Genomic DNA, 26,293 nt, shown 5'->3' with positions numbered 1-26,293 from the left:
AAGTTAAAACCGTTGTTTAATGGGTAACACGACTCTAATGGGTCCTGTTGAACCCACACTAGTCATTTAAAAAGAGCATTGTCCAAACACTCCTTCCTTTGTTATATTTTTCTCCATTCTTCAGGGAAATACTATCTACCTTTAGACTCATTTTGTTTAACATCCCTGGTCATTTATGTTGTTTACCGAGTATCTGATATTCCTAATAAAATGTCAGTACAAATAACCGAGTTGTCCAGGAGAAAAAAAAAAATCCTAAAGATTTTTCCCAACCTTCCCCAGCTAGTCAAGGTAAACACATCTAGACGACTGGAGTCAGCCACTCTGACACAAATGCCTTTTCTCTTTCCTCTTAAATTACAAAAGATTATCATTTTACTCAGCAATGAGCCTGGCTAAATTGAAACTCTGTACATCAGAATTAAATATGTTCCATCTACTCAAAATGAACAGTGTATTATTTATCTCTAATACTTAATGACAAAAAAAAAACTGATAACTTTCTCTGATTATACTACTGATTTCATCCAGTCTCGCATCATCGATTCTCCTGGTCATTAGCATAATCACAGTGCAGCCACTCCGGCTTAGGCAGCAAGTTTGATAACACAGACGAAAGTAGATACACACTATTTTAAAAACATGTTCTGATTTTCATCTAAGTATATCTTTATTTATATGGCTTTCTTACCATAAAGATGCCAGCCCTTTAAGATATGCAGAAATCACTTTCCACACTGAAGAACAAGGTGCTATATCATAACAAGGATACAGAAGTACAAAGCGCCTGTTAATTAAACATCCCTCTTTAACTCGCTACCCTGCATATGTAACGGTTAAGTTCTAAGCCAAGTCTTTAAATAAGAATGAGAAAATGGCTAGGCTCCTTCAAATGAATGCTTTGCATGGTTTTTTTTTTTCCTTCAATGTTAAGAGATCAGCCATTTGATGATTATTTTTTTAATCACTCCCTGATTTTTTTTTAATTTTTCCCTACAAATAAAAACATCACGAGGTGCAAGTCAGGACTATTGGTTTCATGTGCGTCCTGTGGTATGCAGAATATGGCTGTGGTTTAGGCTCAAATGTAACGAGTTTGAATTAATAGAGTTTGAAAAGGTTCACATGTAAACTCAGTAAGCTGCAGCTACATGTAGCCAGAGGGATGAATTTTACAAAGTATACCACTGAACAACAACAACAAAAAAGCAAGCTATTAAAAAGAATGCATACAGTAGGATACTATGAACGCAAATCTTGTGCATGTACAACAAATCCTGCATTTGGGAGAATACATACATCCGTATCAGAAGCATAAAGAATTCAGGGGACGAAATGCAGCCAGTGAGAAGAGGTTAGGTCACCTGCAGGGGGACAGATGGGGTCAGAGGAGGAAGGGACACCCAGGCCTCTTCAACCAGGGCCAGCAACGTGTTCCTTCTTCAAAGCTCCGCAACAGGTACATGGTTGCTCACAGAATTACTCTGTGTCCCTTTTTAGTGTCTTAAATATTTCACAATGAAAACTGAAAGGTACAAGCACACAGTTTTAGGATCAGCAGCTTCGTAAATCTCTACCTGACTTCTTTCCTCAAAAGTTCTTCTCGGCTCTAACAGATCAAAGTGATGGAGGCCAAGGCACCGCATTTTGTTCTACAACTGGGCCACTGGCTACAGATACTGGAGCCCTGCATCCCAACACAAAATCCATTTCCGCTGTCTTCAAAACTGCTGTATTATTACCTCATACTTAAAGAATTCTTTAGCCTCAGTACTGTGCTATGGGAAAATCGTCTCTAACACAGGGATACTCTCTATATTTAGTAAAAAGTGACTGTCCTGCTTCCTAAGTGAAACAAAACAAAAACAAACACAGAAATGAGAACTGCCTATAAGTATCTTTTCAATTTTGAGCAGATCTGAATGCGCGTTCAAGGGAGAGCAGGCTGGACGCGTATCTTGTGTGTGACTTCAGGACGAAGGGGTGTCAGAGAAAGGTGACCCTCTGCCCAGTGGGGAGCCCACCCCAACACACACATACACCCTAGCCCCATTCAGCAGACTGAAAACTGCGTGCTGCGGCCGCCATCGGGAGACAGGAGCGAGGCACCCCAGTGCTGGCCAGGACGATGACTTGCTTCCACAAGTGTAAGAATTTGCTGTGCACTTACCGCAGTCACGGCTGCGCGTTTACTGTCAACAAGCATCACGCTGCAACAAAAGCCATTATTTAGAAAAAGAGAAGAACACGTTGAAGCAGCTGAACCCTCCTTAAGCCCAGGGGCGGCGTGCCCGAAGACACCAGGTCTGCAAGGACACGCCTGACAGAAGCCCACAGAAGCAGACCCAGGACTGACAAGTGTCTCTTCTGACAGACAGGTTCTCTCCAACATCGTCTGCCCCGGCGGGGGACACGGATGCTCTCCAGTGTCCCCTCTCAGGGTCCGACGCACCTCTCCCCAAAAAACTAAACGTGACGGCAAACTTTCTAGTGGGAAATGTCTATAAGACATCACCAAGAACAGTCCGTCACTGATTCCCTAACGAAGAATCAGTTAATTATTTGGCCTCTCTTAATGAAATGATTAACATACTAACAAACAAGGTGGAATGACTTAGCGCCCACCTGCAGATGCCATGAAACAGAGACAATAGTCACACTGCGTGTTTCTACCATCGCACCTTCTATCTCTTCAATAACTTCCACCTTTCACCTTTCACAGAAACCTTTTATGCAGTGGGAGACATTCTAGTTTGAAAATGTGGCCCATCAGAGATTCTGTTTATTTGTTTTTTACAAAGAGCTTCAGGGTCTGAACAGAATTAAAAGAACTTTGTATTACAGGAATATTCCAAACCCACCTGAACTTCTAACCCTAAAACTAAGTGCCGCCTTTGGGGTAGCTATTAAAGCAAACCACACCTAAATTCAAAATGAGAATTAAAAAAAAAAAAAGTTATGGGCAGGTGTTGCAGCACTGGGGATTAAGCTCCTGCCACTCGGGACAACCACATCCCATATAGGAGTGCTGGTTCAAGGCCAGGTACTCCACTTCCGACCCTGCTTCCTGCTGATGCATCCTGAGAGGACTGGGCCTGTCACCCATGTGGGAAACCCAGATGGAGTTCTGGGCTCCTGGTTTTGGCCTGGCCCAGTCCTGGTTGTTGCAGGCTTTTGGGGAGTGAACCAGCAGATGGAAGACGGATCAATCTTTCTATCTTTCTCTCTCTCTCTCTCTCTTTCTCAAGTAGGTAAAAATAAACAAATGTTTTTTGTTTTTGTTTTTGTTTTTAATTCAGGTGAGAGCATTTTAGACAAACAGTTTACTGCAGGGTAACTTCAAAAGACAAGTTACTTACGCAGGCTGAAAATGTCTGTACAACTTTTATTTAAATAACTCTTTTGATCTTAGTGGTTAGATCTTAGCTGAAGCCCTGAATATTTAAACATGCCTCCTTAGCATTTTATCTTCCTTTATCTCAGAATCTTGCAGGATGCCTTCTTTTCAGGATTCTGCTGTACTTATTGGTGTGGCTTGCTGGGCAATTTCCATCGAGAATTTCCCAAGATGCTTAGGGAAAGTGAAAAATTTAAGCCAGCAGGGTTAATCCAGTGAGCAAACAGTTCAGATTTTACATTGAAGATGGAAATCTCAGAGGAAAATGTTCCAGAAAGCCACTGGCCCCTAACTGGTAGCAGCAACATGACAACACCCCTTGGCAAACATGGATGCAAACCACTGTTGTTCCAGGTAGCTCTGATCACTCCTGTGAACGGCGCAGCTCTGGTCTCGCCTCTTTCTCTTAAGTATCTGATGTTTTTCTGTGCTTCACTCTGAAGAGAAACCCAAATTCCTGTCTCGGGCTTCAATACGGCAGTACAACGAAACCCTGAAGACTCTCAGCTTTTCTACAACCATGGTAACTGGGGAGCCCAGCTTTGCCACTTCGGTGGGCATCAGCATCTGTGGGGCATTTTTTTTAAATGCTGGGGGTGGGGGGCAGGGAGGGCAGCTGGCTTAGACAATAAGACTTTTGCATCCCGCACTGGAGTACTTGCGCTCAGTACTGGGCTCCTAACAGCCTCCTGCTAATGCACACCTTGGGAGGCAGTGGGGATGGCTCAAGTAATCTGGTGCCTGCAGCCCATGTGGGAAACCTAGATTGAGTTCCTGGCTTCCAACTTTGGCCCAGCCCGGCCCCAGCTATTGAGGGCATTCAGGGAGTAAAGCAGTAGGTGGAAGCATTCTCGTAAGCTCGCTCACTCTCTCTAATTTAAAAACAAAAAATCAACGCGGGACCATGTTATGGCTCAGTCACACTGGCATCTCATACTGGCCCCCTCTTCAAGTCCCAGCTGCTCCACTTCCAATCCAGCTCCCTGCTAAGGCGCCTGAGAAAAGCAATGGGAGATAGCCACGTGCTTGGCTCCCTGCATCCATGCGGGAGACCCAGATGGACTTCCAGGCTCGAAGGTCCCAACCTCTGTCTCTCCTTCTGTTAACTCTGCCGTTCAAATAAAATCAATACATCTTTAAAAACCAAAACAGCACAAATGCTGGCCCCACCCCCGATGCGGCATGGCTGGGAGCAGAGAGCTCCACTGTGATTCTTACACTCACGTGCATCCAGCTTTTATTCTTAAAAGAAATTCAGATACATGAAAAATAACAGGGTAGCCCTCAAAGTGAAACAAAATGAAGCAAAACTAAAAACAGTAAAATCTGAATGGAGACAGAAGTTTCGTTCCTAGACTCCCCAGCGGCATAAATCACTTGGTCCACGGGTCTCTACTTGGTGTGCATCATACATGCAATTTCAACATCGGCAGAAACTCGGATTTAAGAGCCTGTATTTTCATCTCAGCCCCTACCACACCCATACTCACTCCCCGGTCTGCATGCAGATAAGCAAGGGGCCCTGATTTGAAACACATTGAACTTGGGCTCCTTCTGCCACAGGCATGAGCACCCACGTCCATCTCTGTGCTCGGCGCCCTCGGCGCCCCTAGGATCGGCAGTCACGGGTACCACTCACTCAGGGAGCAGGCACTGGGTTTGGAGAAACTCCAGCAGAGCTCACATCACAGACTCACTGCCCTGTGAGCAGCAGCAGTGCCATACACACTTGAGTAACAGCAGCACAGCCCTGGATCGTCGCATCACTAAGCTTAAAGAACTTGCCTTCAAATGTTAGCCCCAGTTCCCAGGCAGGGACGCCGCAGCAGAGAAAGTCACATTATGACTCCACCACACAGCTGGGAAGCAAACAAAGACACCTTGGAAACCCAGCTTTTGAATTGGATGTTAGAAATATTCATCATTGTCCCAGTCAATAAAGCAGACCACAAAATTAACTATGAGCAGAGATCCTGGCAAAAGGTGCCTGACTAGCTAGTAATACATAGGTAACCAATTATATCATTCAGGACAGACTTTCCCCTACCCCAACAGAACCTATTCCGTAAACACAAACAGGGACCCAACAAGGCCACTCTCAGATATGCGAGCCTCCCTATCTCTCAAACAGAGTGACGGGAATGCGACTTCAGCTCCGTGATATCCCCACTTTCGGCTGTTTGAGGGAATAAACCTATCACAGAACGACCCTGGGTCTAAGGAACAACACGGTCAACAGGACCCGGGGACACGACCCTGTGTGCATTCATATCCTTTCTGTGCGTGTGCAAAAACAACACTCTTATTAATAATGTGATTTGGGAAGAAAGAGCAATTAGCCCTGCACAGCACTGGCGAGATGGTCCCCAGCACACGAGACATATGTAAATATTTCGTGATATCAGTTCCATTTGAGTAGACCTGTCAAGATATTTACAGGGCTCCCCGGCACGTCTGTCTTTAATTAAATTTTTGCCCAGATACTTTAATGTAATTTAAATAGATTATTAGTTGTCAGGATCTAATATAAATTTTGTTTACGATTTAGTTACTTTAACTGAAGAAACTAGGTTAACCCCACTGCTGACCGGCTTCAAACACCAAGACCCAGCCTCTAAAAAGCCCCCACTACCCTTTGCATTTTCCCAATAATCTTAAATGATTACAGCCTAACTGTGAATTTCAAGGCACTAAATTGAGCTCCGCTTTTTCCTTGCCAGAGTGGGGGGGGGGGGTGCGGGGGGGGGGGCCTGGAGAGGGTCATGAGAAAAAAAAAATTACACCTGTTCAGGTACTAGATTCTTCCTTCCAAGGCAGCTCGCTCTCCCAGTGGCTGGCAAGGTCGGAAACATTTGTCTCGCTTTAAGTCCCATAAAATAACTGCCAAACAAACACCTGTTGTGCACAGGGCAGGGCGCACATTACAAACTGGCGTCAGGGGATTGCAGAAAGAAAAACAAGCCTTGCAGAGACATCCACGAGCCAGTCTGGTCCAGAGATTTCAGGGCTGGGGAGAACACCAGTGCAGAGACAAGCACCCGGCTTCTGGCAGCACCTTCTCCTGAATGGGAGCTGACTTCTAAACAAGGCTTGAAAAATGCCTTCACACAAACGGACTGTAATTAATAAGAATAATTTATTAAAGAAACAAAGAAAGCTGTCTAACTGTCTTTCCTGACCGCCACGCACTTGACCCCTGCTTACTTCCTCTTTGCAGAATACCAGCCTTGTAGCCCTAATTGCAAAAGCATTATCTATGGGATGCAAAAACCAAAGCACTTCTTCAAATCAAACGTTCCTTACAGCATTTATTTTGAGGTTGGGGACACAAGCCAAACCTGCTTAATTTCCATTAACCACATGGTCACATGCACACTGAAATAAACTAAACATGTCCCAGAAATATAAAACACACACACACACATACACACACAACTATTATGCATAAGACACCCCAAATTTGGCCAGGTTCACCCCTGTTTCAGGAACTCACCTCCTCTATGGCCTGCTGCTGTTCCTGCTCTTAGCACCTCTTACTTAATTCATCCAAGTCCCACAGGAAAGAAATGCTTTTAAAAATCAGTTTAAGATGGCTCTTTGGATAACACATGTATAGCAAAGTGGCCTTGATCTAGGGTTAACAAGTCACAAGAAAGATCACTTGGAGAACACACGGGCCCACGTGCACACTTAGCTGCCTTGCTGGCCTCTCTCAAAAACTCAGTGTTTGATCACCTGCGGGGACTTACCAGCATCAACTTAAAAGAAGAAAAAAAAAAGACCCTGTAAACAGTAAACGTATATGTTGGCTCTTGCATAAAGTCCACCTGTCTATTCAACAAATGCTTTTCTTGAGGTTATTTTCTTTAGCAAACAAACCCCTACCTGCTTGAGGACTTTATCTACTGTAGGCTCAAAAAACACACTTTAAATAAAAATGGCCAATACTGCTGGCTTAGCAAAAATGACATTTACTATCACTGAGATCTAGAAAAGAGGTATGACATCTAATAGGATAAGAAAGGAAAAAGCCCTTAGCAAAATTTAAAAAAAAAAAAAAAAAAAAAGACCAGAAATACCACCTGTGCAAACCTGGCTATGTTCTGGAAAGCTTTTCTTGGTGGTACAGGAACTGCTCGCACCCAGTGTCTTGAAGTTGCAATTAAATTGTAGTAATTTAAGATGATCGCGAGAGCAAAGGGCAGCGGGAGCTCTCGGGAGGGCCTCCCTCCCCACTTAGCGCCCTTCAGTCAGGGGTTAAATGAGTTGCTTTAATGTAAGTACCTTAAAGTAACTGAATCATAAACAAGATTTATACTATTTTCTGACAGCCTGCAATCTATTTAAATTTTATTAACGTGTGCCTAAAATTATTTTTAAAAGACAAAACTCTTTGTATGCCCTGCAAATATTCTTGGCATAGCCACTGAAATGTGATCGGTACTGTAACACCTAACCTTGTCTGAACACACGTGCGTTTTTTTGTGATGCAGAACCTTACAAGATAACGTCTCCAGACTGAGTTGGAGCCTTAAGAAAAAACATGAAAACCAAATAAATTTGCCCAGTAAGATTGGCTGCAAAGAGGAAGCTGAGTTCAAAAGAAGTTGTCACATCTGCTATATTCTCCTTTCCCTTTCTGAATTTTGGCATTGGCCATGCTGTGGTATAAATATATTTGTTGGGGAAATATCACAATTCTTCTGTTAATTTAAACTACTGCTGAAAACGAAATACCCTTTGGTAGCGCCTAGGCAGGCAATTCACAAGGCCGAAGCTATATTCTTAAGAGAACCAAGGAAAAACTTAGTAACAAGGGGAAGGAAAAAAAAAAAAAAAAACATGGCTGGGCTCAATATTAACTCAGTTAACTTTTGCTATTGTTGGTTCAAATGATTTAACTAGAAAATATTTATAGCTTTTTAAAAACATTACAGATTGCAGAAAATTGCCCAACAGCATCCTTGTGTATGTTTAACTCACATTGCATAATTATACAATAAAGGTATATTCAATAAAACCTACAGACTCTGAAACACGTCGTGCACTGTGGTTATGAAACTGGCTTATAAAAAAACATGAAGTGCTTACTATGTGATCAACACTTGCTAATTAAAAATACAATTTTCGAATGACAGTTCTGCTGTACGTATTTACTTGTCCTGGTCCTACTTTGTTTTACTTAATTAAAAATAACATTTAATTTGGGGGATAGCTTTAGAGCAAAAAAAAAAAAAAGTGCTACACAATTTATACTCCAGGATTTAAATATAAACATAAAATCTTACAGACATCTACAGCAATATACACCCCTTAATTTGAGAGAGTTAATTTGAATAGCTGATGTTTCTTTCATTATACTTTGATAAACCTGTGAAAACAAAATGCTAAAGTAATTACTGTTACTACTGCCTTTAAAAATGTAAAGCAGTTAAATTTTCCTAGACAACAAGCAAGGACAAGTTACAAAGAACTTGAATAAAAGCAAGCAACCTGGTCATGTTGAATGTCAATCTGAAAAAAGGGGTTATGTCTAATCTGGAGAATTTCTCTCTCTCTCTCTCTCTCTCTCTCTCTCATTTTTAAATTCCAAGAGTGGGCTGACACAAAACTTCATCACCAGGGACTTTTTTTTTTTTTTTTTTTTGAGCTTCACATCAGATTTAAAACCCGCACATACAAAACCTTGGCTTCTCTGACAAGGCAGATCTTCTAAACTGGATGTGAGAAAACGTTATCTAACTCTAGTGTAGGAGTCTAATGTTGGTAAAAAGAATTCCACTGCACCGTTCTGGGTAGCAAGGCTGCCTCCGGATGGCTTAATATTCTTTTAATGCCTTTTTGGGTGCATTCCCCTTGTGAAAAACGATGCATTTAAAAAAATAATAATAACTTGTTTAGCAACTCAGCATCCATCAGGAACTCAAATGCTGCCCGGAGAGGGGCTGAGTATTTCCTTCCAAGTGAGCCTTCCCTTGCACAACAAAGATCAGCATTTGCAATGGTCCATTTCTGCATAAGTGAACATATAGCCTTGCTGCGTGATCGAATAGTCCAGGGTTCTCTGTGCGGCAGCTCCTGACAACCACCCAGCAGCAGTTCTGTTTGATCTCTCCTGCTTCCTTAATTTGGGTTGTCAAGGTTCAGCAGTTGGAGGCTGTTTACTTTACTTTTCCCCCCTCCCCAAAAAAAGTGATTTTTTTTTCTCTCTCTCTTTCTCATACAATGACTAATCCAGAGGCTAAGGGGGGTGGGAGAGGGATGCAGCCAGTGGCAAGAAGTTAGACTTTTTTTTCCCCTTTGCAGGGAGATTCTAGCTGACACCTTTTGAATGGTAACTAGTGGAGTTCTTTTCTATATTTTGAATGCTTTTTAATTATGAGACCTCTCCCAAATAGAGACACGAAGAAGAAGAAAAAACAATCCATTTCCCCAATGGTTAAAGCCTGAACCCAGTCTTCTTTTTCTGGACTCAAAGAGATGAGTATTTCCATTTTCAGAGTCAAAACTCTAGTGGAATTCTAAAGAAGACTGGCCACATTTCTCTCTGGGTCAGAAAATAGCAGGAACTCCACAGTTAGGCAGGCTACCCTGAGGGGAAAACACCTGAGGTCCTACTATTCCACTTCAAATCCTGGCTAAGACATCCCACCTCCCCCCACAACGGATTCTCATTGTGGAAAAAACGGGACTGGGGTGGGTGGGTAGGGGGAGGGAAGGAGATGCAAGGCACAAATTGTGCAAAGATTCTCCAATGTTTGCAGTAGTAGGAAAATTCCTTAAACATCCTTGAGGTTTCCTGAGCCCAGCTATTGTGCCGGTCCTAAGCCCCTCTGGTGTTGGTCTCCGAAAGCCGGATGGGAAGGTGGATGGGGTGAACGCACTCCTTCCACTGGGAATCCAGAGGGCTCCTCCGGCGTTCTTGCCAAAAAGGCGATCCCAACTTGGAGAATACCTGCGCCTGTCCAGGAGGGCTACCCCAGGCCCTGAGCCCTGCCCTGGAGAAGCTCAAAAGCAACCAAATGCAAGGTCCGCATTAATTTCATAATTCTGCCCAAGCCTCGCCGAGGAGGGCTGGGGTGGGGGGGCGGCTGGGGACGGAGGGAAGAGGAAGAAGCAAGTTTCATTTCGGGTCTTCTGGTCGAGCAAAAAGAAAATGAATTAAGACGAGAAAGTGGGATGAGCCCAGAGTAAAATCAATACCCTTTCTAATCAGCCCAGCTAGGGTATTTGGACACAATGACTTGGAAATAATTAATAGATCCAAGGGGGAGTGGGGTGAGAAGGCGAGCGAGGGATGTCACCATATTTTATCCAAACACTTTCTACTCCACGCTAAACTTTGATCTCCACATTTTCGGATTTACGGAAGAAAAACGGGGGGAAAGGGGGAGTAAGCCCAGCCTTTCGAAGCACCTACCAGCTTGAGGATGGGCATGGTCCTCGCTCCGCCCGTCTTTCCGCTGCGCTCCCGCCGCCCAGGCTGGCTCTCGGGGGGCGCGGAGAAGCCCCCGGCGCCGCCCGGGGCCCTGGGCTGTCCCTTGCCCACGCGCCCCGGCGCCCGCAGCCGCCTCGACTTACCCGCCGAGTCCGGGGAGGCAGAGGGGGCGCCGCCTTCACGCCCGCGGAGGAGGCGCCGGCAGCACCATGGTCCCCGGCGCCGCTGCCGCTGCCCCTTGCCCGCTCGCTCGCCGCGCGCTCGCTTCCTCTTGCAAACTTTCGGGTTCTGTGGTCGACAAGAAACCGGGGCGACCCTCAGCAAGTCTTCCCCGCGCAGGTTGGGGGGCGGGGGCCGGGGGAGGGGAACTGAAGGGGACGGGACGGGAGGAGTAGCCTCAGGGGCCGAGGCCGGGAGGGCGGCGGGCTCCCGGGACCCGCCAGTGCGCGTGGAGGGAAGGGAATCCCGGCACAGAGCCCGAGACCGGGAAATCGGCCCGCACCTTCCCCGGGATCTTACAAAGTTGCAACAACAAAAAAGGAGGGGGAGGAACGGGGGAAGGGGGTGGGATAGGGACACGATCGCAGGCGCGAGGTTTGGAGTTACAACTGTTTATTTAGTCTTTATTCTCACGGGGGGCGGGAGCTGCGCGGGAACGGGGGGTGGGGGGTGCCGCCGGCAGCGATTCCGAAGCAAACACTCGGGAGGGGGCATGCGACTTTGTTTCTGGGCGCGGAGCTCCCCGGCGCCCGTGAGTGTGTGTGTGTGTGTGTCACCGCCAGTCTCCGGGGACCAGGGCGGAGCTCACAACAGGTGGGGAGGGGGGCTCTCCGAGGGCCAAAAAGGAGAAAGAATCAAAGTTTCCGAGCGCGGCGGTGTCTGGGGAGGAGGGGGGCGGGAGGCGGGGGCGAGGGGAGGCGGAGGCAGCAAATGACCGCGACCCCGCGGCAGCTGGCAGACTCCTCGGCTCCCGCCGCCGCCGCCGGCACCGCCGCGGTCCCCACCCGAAGCGCACGCCGGCTCCGGAGAGTCGTCTCTGCGGGACGGGGATGCGGAGCTGGGAGCCCGGGAGGAAGGCTGCGCGCAGGCAAGGGACCGAGAGCCATCGGCCGCCGGGACGCGGCGACACGCGCGCGTCGCTGGGCAGCAGGAGGACTTAGGAAATCCCCCCCTCCTGGTCCCCCGAGCTGAAGAGGGGGGTAAAACCAGAAAGTGTGTGCGTGCTGGGGGTGGGGGAAGACGGGTGGGGGGCGCGGAGACCGCCCGCAGCGCACCCGGTTCCCGCGCCCACCCGCAGAACTGGCCACGGCTGTCGCGGGCGCGTCTCTCGGGGAAGCCGAGGCCGCGGGGGGCAAGTGCGCGGCGGGGTGCGCGTGTGGCTGGGGGGTGCGCGCGCGCGTGTGTGTTGTCGAGGGTTGGGGTACCGGGTGCGAGAAATGCCCCCGCCGCGGGGTACGCAGCAAGTCGCGCGTGGCACCGGGGACGTTCCTAGGCGCACGGGGCCCACGGCGCAAGCGTCCCCACTCCGTCCGCCGGGACCCGCGGGGCAAACCAAGGGGCACACACCCGCGGAGAAGCAAGGGCAAAAGTTTGCTCCAAGTTCCAACTTGAGGCTCCGGAGGCACCCGGCGCGCGCCCCCTCCCGCCGCGGCCGCGACCCCGGCTCCCGCATTCGCCCCGCGCCCGGGCCGCCACCGGACCCCGAAGCTGGGTACTGAAAGTTGCGACAGGCGGCCTGGGCTGCCCGATTCCTGCCTCCCCGGGCGCTCGTGGGGGGAGCGCAGGGAGAGAGGCGTGGAGGGGCCGAGGGCGCAGCGATGTCGCCTCCCCGCAGCCGCCCCCGCCCCCCCGGTTGACTTATGCAAATAGGCCCAGGGTGCGGGCGCCGCCGGGGCTCCCTCCACCCTCCGGCCGGCCCGAGGCCCCCACCCACTCCGGAGCCAGGGCCTGGACCCGGGGGAGACGGGTAGAGAGGGGAGGACTGGGGGAAACACACGTGGAGCCTGGAGGTGAAAAGTAGTTTTTTTCTTTTTTTTTTTTTCATTTTCCTTTTTTTTTTTTTTTTGTGCTGATTGTTGTTGTTGTTTAAAGTGCCGGAAACAAGGCAGAAGGCGGCTTGGGAAAAAGTGGAGCAGAAATGGAAAAATACAAACTCACCCGCTGCAAATGGTCTCTCGGTGCAAACTAAGGTGTTTTCGGGCCTTTTCCCCGCGCGCGCCCACTCCCGCCCGCGCGCGCGCCCCGCGCACACACTCACCGCGCGCACACACACACACACGCACTCCCGGGCGAGGGCCGAGTACAGCGTGCGGCCGCCGCGAGTACAGCGTGCGGCCGCCACACAATAAATAACAATAGATTCCTCCGCTCCGGACTAGCTTCCCGGAGCCCGGCCAGCGCCGGCGCCGGCTGCGGCGCGCCCAGCGCCGGGCCTGGGGCGCCCCCCGCCAGCTCGCCGCCGGGTGTCGCCCCCCACCCGACCCCGCTCCGCCCCGCGTCCCGCGCGCGAGCCCGCACCCCGGCTCCCGGCCCCCCACCCCGGGGCGCTGGCGGCCGCCCCCAGCTCCCCACCCCCCGCCCCCGGCATCCCGGAACAAATAAATAAATAAGGCGCGCGCGAGAGGCCAACACGTCGCGGAGGGAGATGTTGTTATTTTTTGCTGTTGTGCGTCCCTGACGTCACATCCACCTGCTGGGTAAACAACAGGGCTCGCAGCAAAAAAAAAAAAAAGCAACTGCCAAAGCTGGGGGGGTGGGGAGTGGGGGCGGGGGTCCGAGCTGGGTGGGGAGCAGGGGGCGCCCGCGCGCGGTGGAGCCCCGGGCCCCGAGAGGAAAGGGACCGCCGGGGCAGTCCGGCAGGAAAGACCTGGAAAAAGAGGGGGTCCGGGGGCGGGGGGGATTCCCGAGAAGACGGGGCTCGGGGGGCGCACTCGGCTCCCCCCACCCCCAGGGACGCGCGGCGGGGCCGGAGCCGCGGGAGCTGCGGGCCGGGCTCGGCGCTCCGCACGCCGGCGGCCGCGGCGCGGAGGCGCGGCCCCTCGGGTTAAAAGTGAAAGTGCTGGCCGCGGTGACAGTGGCGGGGGCGGCCCGGGCGCCCGCGGCCCCCTCGCGCCGCGCCCGCGGCCCTCCCTCGCCGCCCGGCGCTCGCTCTCCGCGCTCCGTCCAATGAAAGGAGGCGAGTTCGCGAGGTGAAAGTTCAGCCGAAGGACAAACCCCCGCTCCCCGAGCGCGCACACAGCCCGCGGGCGAGGGGCTTCCTGGCCCGCGGTGTCGGGCCGGGCCGGGCCGGAGTCGCTGCCGGAATGCGCGGCGGGACCCGCTGCGGGGGAAGCGTGTGGCGCCGCTTAGGAAAGCGCCCGGGGCTGGCGTGTCGGTCGGTTGTTTAACACAAATTACCTGCTCGCCCGGAGACCGGTCACGTGCAGAAAGCTTTGTCCGAGTCTTTGAAAAGGTGAGTTTTTTTTTTTTTTCTCCCCCCCACCCCCTCCTTTTTGCTGTTTGGAAGTTGGGTTGAATTTGGAATGTTAGAGAACTCCAGCAGGAGCCTCACTGAAATGTTTGGAAATCCAGCGTTCGAGAAGCAAGGAGACACTCCAGTTTCTCCCACTTTTTTCGAAGCCTACTTTGTGTTATTCAAAACCTGACTTAGAGGATCTCTGCAGCGTGTTGTTGTTGTTGTTGTTAACACAAATTATTATTATTTTTTTTTTCCAGATACATCAATCCCAGATGCTACCAAACTCCGGAACCAGCGTTCCCAGCCACCGACTGGCCGGTACAGCAGGCCAGTTATTTATCACAGTATATTAAAAGCCACCCTCCTGGATTCCCGCACAGCGCTGCCTGCCCCTGAGTGGGCACAGGGGAGGCTTACTGTCCCGTTGGTTTGGAGACCAGCACGGTGGTAGATAATAAATTTCCTGGAAAGGGGAGTATACGATTCTTGTGTATAATGTCTTTTTACAAACATCGTTAAACATTAACAGACGACCTTAGATCTCAATTTCAGTGATAGTATAAAATTGCCACCTGAACATTGCACCTGCGTTGCAAGTCAAAGATAAATAAATAAACAACACAGCCATTCACGGTTGCTGCAGAAGATAAAGCCCGAGAAAGAGACGCTGGGCTAAGGTAATTGCAGCCTAGTTGGCTTCAAGTAAGAATGCGCCTCCTGTGCAGGGTTCCACGCTCTCCAAGCCAGACCAACCGTCAGATCTTTTCGGCTAGACGCTAAGTAAATACAGTGCATTTTAGTTAATGTCTTCATTAAGAGTCTAAGATACTAAAATGACACCACTGGGGCGGGGGGGGGGGCACCGAGCAATGCAAAACTAAAATCCCTCTCTACAGCTGATATTTATCCAATGCTTACCTAGGCACCGACCTAAAATCTGTATGTCTGCTCAGCTAATGCTCCCAACAACCCTTTGACATCACCGAGAGTTCCATGTGCCAAATTCACATGGATTTCCGTGGAAATCTATAAAGTAGCCAGTTTATGGGGGGGGATTGTTTTTAATTTCTAAAATGTTTATGCCAAATACAACATGTTTATGGTATGTGCCCGGTTGTAGAATTATAACACAGAGGAATAGCAATTTATTTAAATGTGACAAATGTATTCACAGTCTCTAAAGAATAATTCATGTTCTGATCTTGTTTTTCAGATTGAGCAGTGTGCTTTTTAAAAATTATTCTTGCGGTCATACCAAAACGGGCTTTACGTGGCTGCTGACCTTATTCTGCATTTTAACAACTGCCTGAAATTCTACATCCACTTGCAAGTGGGGACTAAAGGCAGGTTGGCAACAAGTTTTGCAGACAAAAGGGAATCCTGGTTGTGGATCCCATGATACAGCGTACTCAATTTCGTACAGATTTTTGTGTCTCATGTGCTGCCTTATTAAAGAACTTCATGTCCATTTGGTTTACGTTACAAGGAAACTTAACTGTGGCTTAACATATTGCTCATTTTCAACACTGTCACGTCGCATTCGTAGGGAGCAGATTTTAATTTCTTTATCAGTAATCAACTGGAAGTTTCTTTTTGTTAAATTAAAGCAAGAAGGGTTTTGAAATATAAAGGGCATGGGGGTAGGACGCCACCTTTTGGCGACAAAACTAAATAGAAATCTCTTTTTTTTTTTTTTTTTTAAAGCAGATGTTCCCAACCTAATCTTATTTTTAATTATACCAAGGCAAAGGTGCTTGTCCCCATTTCCTTATATTTTAAGAAACAGGTTGTAGGGGAGCAGGGGAACCAGCATAAATCATGGTTAGAAAACTGCGGGTAGCTGCAGCCACAGTTCGGCCTGAGCAGTGAGAATGGGCTGGTGCCCCGTGCCATACTGTGAACTATGTCACACTTGGACTTCATCCTCCAGGTGCTGTGTCAGTGACTCTATGGGGGACAGGAAGCCAGAGTGGATGGGTGCCACCCAGCCAGATACCTGAGTGCCCTTGAGAACTGAGAGCTGAACAGACAGGGTCAGCACCAAATCGGTGTTTCCTGAACCACAGTCCTCACCATCCAGATTCTTGCTGCTCTTTGTGGCACAGTAATTCCTAAAGAATTAATATACCGTGTTCATTAGAGTGTACATGTTAAGGTGCTTGTCCTAAATGTTTTCATTTGAATGAACCTACTTACTTCTTTTTCTATTTTTACTTCAAATGCAAGACCAGTGTCACCCTCCCTAAATTAGAAACAAGCACAGTGAGAATAGACACTGGCAAAACTGACATCAGAAATGACTTTTTGCAGAGGGGGAGGGGTACGTGTTGAGAAGAGTTACTGGGGCTGGCGCTGTGGCACAGAGGGTTAACGCCCTGGCCTGAAGCATCGGCATCCCATATAGACCCGGCTGCTCCACTTCTGATGCAGCTCTCTGCTATGGCCTGGGAAAGCAGTAGAAGATGGCCCAGGTCCTTGGGGCCCTGCACCCACATGGGAGACCCGGAAGAAGCTCCTGGCTCCTGGCTTTGGATTGGCGCAGCTCTGGCCTTTGCGGCCAATTGGGGAGTGAACCTTCGGATGGAAGATCTCTCTCTCTCTCTCTCTCTCTCTCTGCCTCTCCTTCTCTCTCTGTGTAACTCTGACTTTCAAATAAATAAATAATTTTTTTCAAAAGTGACTTAAAAAAAAAAGTTATTGACATGAGCATCAATGGAAAATTTTTTTTTTTTGATCCAGAAGATTCCAAAGTGATTGAAAATGTGAATCAGTGTTATCTAGCACGGTCTCTATGTCTTCGGGAACATGAGCATAATTGGGTAGATCAAATTACCCACGAGGAAGTTGAGGCCCCAGATTTCAGTTGCCCCCCGCCCCAGCCCCCAGGCCACATAATTGGCTGATGGTTGGGCAAGGTTGGAAATCCAGGTGCCCTCTCCATCAAAGGTGACCATGCAGCTTGCCTGGCTTCTCAGAAACAGCCAGCCTATGTATGACTTGAGGCCACAGGGTCAAGGTCGAGTTCAACTCCTCCCTCACCGGCTTCTCTTGCCCAGGTGTAGCAGATATCCTGGCTAGGGTGAACCCAGTAGAAGGGCTTGGGTTGTGGGGAGGAGGGCAGTGGAGTCCGAGGAGGGGCGGCCCACAGAGGAAAGCTTGCACTGCTGAGTTAGTTTCCTTTGGAGAAGATGAAAATGGCTCATGAGGATCACAGGCATCGGAACACCAGGCAAGAGCCCATCCGTCTGTGTTCTCAGGTCCCTGTGTGTTCCCCTCGGACACCAGCCGGGGATCTGTTGTTTTACAGGGTACCCTAGTAACAGGCACTCAGAGACCAACCACGTGTGGTAACTGAGAGTTAAGGAACAACGGAACAAAACATTAAGAGGCTCAACCTTAAATCTAGAGACAGCAGATTTTCCCATGTTCTGATCAGAGAGTAGGGGGCCGCCACCTGCAATGCTGGAATCCCAAATGGGTGCTGTTTCACATCCTGGCTGCTCCACTTCCCCATCCAGCTCTCTGCTAATGGACTGGAGAAAGTAGCAGAAGATGGCCCAAGTGCTTGGGCCCCCGCACTCACATGGGAGACTTTAAAAGTTCCTGGCTCCTGGCGCCTGCCTGGCCCGGTGCTGGCGGTTACGGCCATCTGGGGAGTGAACCAGTGGATGGAAGATTTCTCTCTGTGTCTGCCCCTCTCTGTGTGTAACTCTTTCAAAATAAATAAATAAATCTTTTTAAAAATGATTGAGTGGGGACTTAGCTACCAAGATTGCATTTCCTGCATTTTGTTTTTTCTATCAAGGACACAGTTCTGTAAAGATAACTGATGCTGTGGTGTAGCTGATAAAGCCACCACCTGCAGTACCAGCAAGGCTGTTCCACTTCCCATCAAGCTCCCTGCTAATGGCCTGGGAAAAGCAGTGGACCCCTGCACCCATAGGGGAAACCAAGAAGCAGCTCCTGGCTCCTGGCTCCTGGCTCCTGGCTCCTGGCTTTGGCCTGACCCTGCCCTGGCTGTTTTAGCCATTTGAGGAGTGAACCAGCAAATGGAAGATTTCCGTCTCTCTCTCTCTCTCTCTCTCTCTCTCTCTCTCTATATATATATATATATATATATATATTTCTGCCTTTCAAATAAATAAATAAATCTTTTAAAAATAAATAAATAAACTGGACATGGTCTGCCAATATTTCTGTGTTTTTCTAAAGTGGTCCTTGTGAAAACAGGTTGCTGGTAACCGCATGATACAGTGCTTCTGGGTCCCAATGTGTGACAATCCTTGTGAGCTGCACACACAACCAACTGGTTGCTCAAATACCTTCACTCTTAACCCCTACACCCTAAGCAATCACAGTGCAACACGTTGGTACCTTGGAGTCACGAAGAGTATAGGTGACTCCACCTCACCCACTGCAGGTGCTGGAATAATCTCGTCTGGCTACATAACATGAGATACGCTTGGCCCTCAGCTGGGCACCATCTGACAGTGTGTTAAAAATGCAAAAACTTGGCCGGCGCCGTGGCTCACTAGGCTAATCCTCCGCCTAGCGGCGCCGGCACACCGGGTTCTAGTCCCGGTCCGGGGCGACGGATTCTGTCCCGGTTGCTCCTCTTCCAGGCCAGCTCTCTGCTGTGGCCTGGGAGTGCAGTGGAGGATGGCCCAAGTGCTTGGGCCCTGCACCCACATGGGAGACCAGGAGGAGGCACCTGGCTCCTGGCTTTGGATCAGCGCAGCGCACTGGCTGTGGTGGCCATGTGAGGGGTGAACCAACAGAAGGAAGACCTTTAAAAAAAAAAAAAAAAGCAGAATCTCAGGCCTACCCTAGACTTGCAGAGTCAAAACCAGCATTTGAAAACCCGCCCAGCCATGTGTCACACACATTCAAATTTCAGAAGCACCGCCTGCAGCCCCTTAGCAGGCAGCAGCAGCATCAGCCTGTCAGGTAGCCCTGCAAGTCCTCAGCTGTACCTGTTTCTCCAAACTGGCATCTTTTGTAAACTTTGTTGGTTCCTTGTTTTTCAGCCACTTGCAAAGTTAAGCCACTCAATCACCTATGTAAACCGTGATTAATTCCTTTGACATTAATAACAGGGTGACTTCTCTCTGCTGTTACCCCAAAGAGACTGCTAATTGCCCTCCAATTGTTTACCTTTGTATTGTTTTATGAGAGCTCAGAGAAAGATGGAAGATATTCCCCCCCCACCCCCCCACTGGGCCAGGAACAAATGCCAGACAGGTTTTGGGAAAGCTGAACGCATGCTATGACTACACCTTGTTAGTAGAAGGGCTTTGCTTTCTTTGTTTTGTTTTCTTTTTTATGGAAGGGATGACGCCTCCATAATTATAGGTGTTGCTGTTTAAAACCCAGAGTGTTTTCCAAACCACGGAGGGGCCACACCTCCAGCAGCCCAGGAGCCATCCTGGTTAGATTCTCTTTGCAGTTCTCGAAACAGTTTGCAAAGTCACAATCAAGCACTACTAGATTTACATTGAGGATATGGGGGGGACCCCATCCACTACCAAGTATGGTTCCTTCCGGATCAAATACAAAGGAACCCCAAGGAAGCCTCACAACTGATGGTTAATGTGTATTCCTAAAGTTTCCCCAAGAGACTACAGGTTTCCCTTCACCTTCCTGAAAAAGACAACAGGTTACTTTCATAAGCCACCCCCCAAAATAATTAAAACCATTGTTTTAACGCTATCCTAAGGCAGTGCAATTAAGTCTATGAGTGAGTAATTGTGTACCTGAATTCAAAATAAGATTTCACATGTAAAGCAAAGTTCTGATTGCAATCTCTGAGAAGTGCCTTGGCTTATATTTAGAAGGCACAAGTGCCAGCTCAGCATTACAATAGGCATTGTTCTGGAGGGCCTGAGACAAGTCGTGTTTGTGTGAGAAGGGAGACAGAGCAGGTGTGCCCACCTTCAGGAACAGTGGGGCTGTGTGCTCCAAACTGAGAAGCCTGGAGGAGGCAGTGAAGGAGACTGAGCATGGTGGTATGCCAACAGTTTTGTCAATGGGGACACAGCATAAGGTTGAGATTTGTTGTTTTGCCCGGCATCAGAGTGCAGCGAGTTAAGCCACCACCTGTGACACCGGCATCCCTTAGGAGCACTGGTTTGAGATTTGTTGTTGTTTTTCTTTGTTTTTTGTTTTTAGTAATAACTATAAAATAGACATCCAAGTGTTCTTGAGCTACCGCTAACAATTATGTTAAACTATACAAAGATTGAAACTCTGGTATGATTCTGTGGTGGTAGAATGAAGTTGAAGTTTTCCATATGGACAGTTTTAATGATATATGTATCTGTCTATCTATCTATACATTCACAAGATAGAGAAATGCATCTGTATGTGTATGTATGTGTGAGCTAGCATGCAAATATATATTTCCTAGCTGTGTCCACTGAGAGAGGCTACAAGCAGTAGCACCCCAATAGTGATGAACACACTGAGCTCTCAGATTTTGGTTTCTAAAGACCTTTCTCCAACAAGAGAAGTAAGAGCTGCTTGGAGAACTAATTCGTTCAGGTGTGGAGTAGGGAAATATGTTTGCAGCATCTTACGGTGGCAGAAAGTGCTTAAAGAAAGCAGTAGAAACAAAGGAGGAGCGAGGGTCTGAAAGGGCACAGGAGCCGGCCTGAAATAACCCAAAGTCGAGACATTTTGAGTGAGAGAAGAAATAACAAGAGCATTTAGTATATAAAAGTGTACTTAAAAGAGCTAGTGGAAAATGGAGTTAAAAGATAAGCTTGTCTTGGTACAAAAAAAAAATAGAAATCCTTGAATATGAAGGATCTTCAGCATGTTCATGGACAATGTTCATAAAAAAAGCTATGCATGAACTTCAATTTTTTTTTTTGCCCTACAATAAACCTCTCTTTGAATTCCACTTCCCACTAAGTTTTTGAAGTACCCTTATATACACACATATACAGAAATAAATGGAGAAGTGACACCTCCTCCTTACAGAAAGCCAGTGGGCCCAGCACTCTGTGTTTTCCTAGTTGGAACAGATGATCCTGATGCCATGGCTACAGAACTGAATCAGGTGATGGGAACTGTTGAAGGGGCTTGCATGTGAGTAGTAGGGAAGAGTAGAGGCAGTGGAAATCTGAGCACATTTCTTCAACCAAAGGGAAGAGATGCTGACTGCTGTCACCAAGAAAGCAAGCAAGCCCTGGGCAAGAGGAGCTTTTCAATTTTCAAGGGAGGGGGAAAAAATCCTACAGATTTTTATCCAAATATTCCTCATTTTTAAAATTCTACAGAGGCATTGCCGGCACTGTGGCATAGTGGGCTAAGCCTCTGCCTGCAGCGCCAGCATCCCATATGAGCACTGGTTCGAGTCCCAGCTGCTCCTCTTCCGATCCAGCTCTCTGCTATGGCCTGAGATAGCAGTAGAAGATGGTCCAAGTGCTTGGGCCCCTGCACCCATGTGATAGACCCGGAAGAAACTCCTGGCTCCTGGCTTGGGATCTGCCCAGCTGTGGCCAATGCAGCCACTTGGGGAGTAAACCAGCGCATGGAAGACCTTTCTCCCTGTCTCTCCCTCTCTCTGTCTGTAACTCTACCTCTCAACTAAATGAATAAAATCTTTTAAAAAAATTCTACAGGGACTGGCATTGTGGTACAGCAGGTTAAGTTGCTACTTGTGACACCAGCATGCCATATGAGCAGCAGTTCAAGTCCCAGCTACTCCACTTTCAATCCAGCTCCCTGCTAATGTGCCTGGGAAAAACAACGGAAGATGGCCCAAGTGTTTGGGTCTGCAGGGACCCACATGGAAGACCTGGATGGAGTTCCAAGCTCCAGGGTTCCACTTGGCCCAGCCCTGGTTGTTGCAGCCATCAGGGAAATGAGCAAGCAGATGGAAGATTAATCTCTCTCTCTCTCTCTAACTCTGCTTTTCAAATAAATAATATAAATCTTTAAAATAAAATAAAATTCTAGAAAAAATTTTAAAAAACCAAATTCTAAATGGGTCAAACAGAGCTGAAGGGTGTATCAAAGCCACAAGCTATCCATCTGTGACTGCTAACTTTGGGGAAACAAAGTCACGGTATTAGTTGGGCCTGATAGGATTTGTTTCTTAAGTGAGCAAGGTGAAAACAACCAGAAGAAGAGAAGCATGGAGGGTATGTGCACTTGTAATTCCTTCCCAAGTATGAAGAAGTCGCCCCACACATGCTGGTGAGGAAGACTGGTCTGCGCTCTGAATCATGTCAGCAAAGAGTTGCTTTCTCAAAAACCACAAGCGGCCCAAATAGCATCATCTAGGAGATGCTGATATTGAGGAGATGCTGATATTTAGAATAACTTTTCGTTCTTCCCCAGAAGAGTGAATTCAAGTGTTCTACTGGGATAGTTCATTCGAGGAGCCTAGTGCCAGGGCCAACCCCTGCAACCATGGCTGTCATTCTGCATCTAGAGAGAGCCATGGAAGAGTCCAGTTCATCTTGGGCTTATCTCTTCTGTGTCTCCCCACCCACCCCATTGCCTGCTGTTGCTGCTCAAATCGGCACAGGGCCATATATGTTCAAGTCCCTGCTCTGGAGAGGAGCTTGCTGTCTAGCTATAAGGTGGGCTAGAAGCACAGCAAGGTCATGCAGTGAACACTTTAAAGGATGAGCAGCCACATGGGAGAGGGGGCCATCTGGCAAGACGGTGGAGCCGAGAGTCCTTGTGGATGCGTCCCGGCACGCAGAGCTAGGACAGCACCAGAGCCTTACAAGTGAAAACAGCCACAGCAACCAAGTGGAATCTGCCACTCCCTGTGATTCCCACTGACAGGGGTGAGCCTGGTGAAGGTGTTTACCAGGCTCAGCTCCCAGGCCCAGCCATGCGGAGTTCATCCACCTAGAACATGACCACAGCATCAGGACCTCACAGAGCTTCCTGGCTGACAGAACTATGCACAAAGTTAGGGAACTGCTGCCGTGGGTGAGTCTGAAGACAGCAGGGAACAGTCCCCTGGGCTAAGGGGAGGCCCCTGGGGGCCCCAACGTACCCCAAACCCTCTATCCCTCAACGGTGGCCGCCATACTTCCCTCGAAAGGACCAACCAGTGAAATGGATTCCCCAGAAGGAGGTGGAGACGTATTCTTCAGTGTGGCCTTAAGATCCTGCAGGTTAGAACCCCCTAGATGGAAGAGGCCTGTTTCAAATCTACTCCACCAGAGTGCTAGGGAGGGGTCATGGAGATAGGCATTTTTACAAAGCTCACCAGCAGGCCATAATAGGCAACGAGGTTTGCAATCCTTCCAATTGCTACCCACCATGGGACTGTCTCCACTTTACAAGCGAAGTTTATAAAAATCAAGAAATAGGAGCAGGCATTTGGCTCAGCAGTTAAGATGCCACTTGGAACAGGCACCTGCATCCCATAACAGAGTACCTAGGTTCCAGTCCTGGCTCTGCTTCCCATCTAGCTTCCTGCTAGTGTGTACTCTGGGAGGTGATGGTTCCAGTAGCTCAGCTCCTGCCACTCACTTGGGAGACCCGGATGGAGTTCTGGGGTCCACGGCTTTGGCGTGGCCCAGCCCCAGCTGTTGCAGGTATTGAGGAGTAAAGCCAGCAGGTGGCAGATTCTCTCTCTCTCTCTCTCTCTCTCTCTCTCTCTCTCTCTCTCTTTCTCTCTCTCTCTCCCTCTTGTCTTTGGCACTCTGCCTTTAAAATAATAAAATAAATCTTATTAAAAACACACACACACAGGAATCCTGACTCTCAGTTAAGAGCTTCTCAGGTTTCAGCTGAAGGGATCCTAGGCCTGGGAGTCCAGATGCAGAGGGAAGGCTTTGACATCCGATCCTCTCAGTGCCATCCAAATAATTCCATTTAGGCTGCCAGCTCCACCAGCTTCTGAATTAGGGCTGCCCCCCATCTGCTAATTCATTTGCCTCACCAAGGGCAGGAAGGTTGGGGTTAAATTTTCTTTCTAATTGACAAATAATATGTATGGGTTATAGCGTGATGCTTGGATACATGTCTACTTTGCAGAATAGTTAGGTCCGCATAATTAGCATATCCAGCACCTCAGCTAGTCATCATTTCTTTGTAATGAGAACATACAAAGTTCTCTCTTTTGGCTATTTTTGAAATACGATAAATTATGAGTGCTCTGAAAAAGTTCATGGAGGGACAGGCATTGGTGCAGCAGTAAAAGCACAGCTTAAGACACCTACCTCCTATATCAGAATGCTTGGTTCAAGTCCAGGCTACTCCACTTCCCTGCTAATGTACACCCTGGGAGGCAGCAAATAACAGCTCATGTACCACTCCTGCCACTTGCATGGGAAGACCAGGGTGGAGTTTCTGAGTTCTTGGCTTCAGTCTAGCCCAGTTCCAACTGTTGCAAGCATTTAGGGAGTAAACCAGTGGATGAAAGATCTCTCTCTCTCTCTCTCACTCAATTTCATGGTCTCTGCCTCTTAAATAATCCTAATACTTTTTAAAAAGATAATATGAATTTTCCATGAACTTTTTGAGGCCCCCTTACATTATGAGCTATAGTTATGTAGTCAACCTGCTGTGCAGTAAACTACCAGAATTTATTCCTCTATCAGATGATAACTTAGTTTTTAAAAGATTTATTTGTTTATTTGAAAGAGAGAGAGAGAAAGAGAGAGATCTCCCATCTGCTGGTTCACTCCCCAGATGGCTACAACCACCAGAGCTGGGCCAAGCTGGAGCCAGGAGCTTCTTCTGGATCTTCCATGTGAATGCAGTGGCCCAAACACTTGGTCCATCCTCTGCTGCTTTCCCAGGCACATTAGCAGGGAGCTGAATCAGAAGTGGAGCAGCCAGGACTCAAACCAGCGTCCATATGGGATGCTGGCACTGCAGGTGGAGGCTTAACCTTCTACGCCACAGTGCTGGCCTCAAATGATACCTTGTTGACCAACATCTCTCTCTCTGGAGGGCCCCCGCCACACACACACACACACACACACACACAAAGCTCCTGGCAATCACCATTTTTCTTTCCACCTTAATGAGTTCAACATTTTTTAGATTCCACATGTAAGTCAAACCATGGTATGGCGGTTCCTCACGAAACTAGAGTCATCACGTGATGCAGCAATCTTCTGATTAGGCACACATCCAAAGGAACACAAATCCATGTGCTGAGATGTCAGCACTCCTATTTTCATTTCAGCATGGATATGGAACAAAGCCTGTGTCCATCAGCGGATGAACAGATTGAAAATGAGGCATACACAGTGTAATATTATTCAGCCTTAACATCTCAGGAAATTCTGTTGTTTGCAATGACCTGGATGAACCTAAAGGGCATTATATGAATTGAAAGTAGCCAGGCACAGAGAGACACTGTACTGTTCAACTGTTGATGCAAGAACAGATGAGATACAATTGTCCTCCAGCATCCTCCAGGGCCCCTGAGGGTACAAACAATCCTCAGATGCTCAAGCCCCTCCTACAAAATGGCTTCGTATTTGCATATAACCTCTGTATATCTCCTGTGTGCTCTAAATCATCGCGCAATTACTTATCACACCTAACACAAACACTACGCAAGTAGCTGTTATGTTGCATTGTACAGGGAGCAATGACAAGCAGAACAGGTCTCTACATGCCCCCCACCCCAGGTATTTTCTACCTACGGTGGTCTGACTCTCTGAACATAGATGCCATGGATTCCAAGGGCCAACTGTACTTTTATAAAGTCAGAAGTGGAAAACAGTGGAGGCAGAATCACCTTCCAAGGCAGGGCCTTCTGTGCAGCCAAGCAGGCTCCTCCAGATGAGACTTTCAGCTGTGGCATTATTTGACCTGCTGGGCTAGGTAAGCGTTTTGGGGGTTGTCCCATGCATTGCTGGGCATTAGGCATTAGAGTTGTGACAACTGTCCCAAGACATGACAACCAAAACCATCTCCAGATCTTACGAAATGTCCCCTAGGTGGGCCAAACCTGATCTCAGGCAAGAACTACTGCCCTAGAAGTCCCCGGAGGTCCCCAACACTCCCCTCC

At 48.3% G+C, this 26,293-nt stretch overlaps 1 protein-coding gene across 1 annotated transcript in view; it reads right to left on the bottom strand.

The window, feature by feature from the left end:
* LOC149124302 (uncharacterized) overlaps window positions 1-17,246 on the bottom strand; it is a 165,250-nt gene extending 148,004 nt beyond the window's left edge. Inside the window, exons 1-3 of the mRNA XM_089304919.1 lie at window positions 17,126-17,246; window positions 12,993-14,178; window positions 10,979-11,123 (exon numbers count right to left, since the gene is read on the bottom strand). Coding sequence (XP_089161045.1) covers window positions 10,979-11,123; window positions 12,993-14,178; window positions 17,126-17,246 — 1,452 coding nt within the window. The remainder of the gene's footprint in view (window positions 1-10,978; window positions 11,124-12,992; window positions 14,179-17,125) is intronic.
* Window positions 17,247-26,293: the final 9,047 nt, after the last annotated feature.

Source organism: Oryctolagus cuniculus, chromosome 10, assembly GCF_051225735.1.
Source record: "Oryctolagus cuniculus isolate XC-2025 breed Fujian yellow rabbit chromosome 10, ASM5122573v1, whole genome shotgun sequence".
In the NCBI taxonomy this organism is placed as follows: domain Eukaryota; kingdom Metazoa; phylum Chordata; class Mammalia; order Lagomorpha; family Leporidae; genus Oryctolagus; species Oryctolagus cuniculus.
The sequence above is the reverse complement of the archived record's forward strand: the minus strand, read 5'-3'. Positions and strand labels throughout refer to the sequence as shown.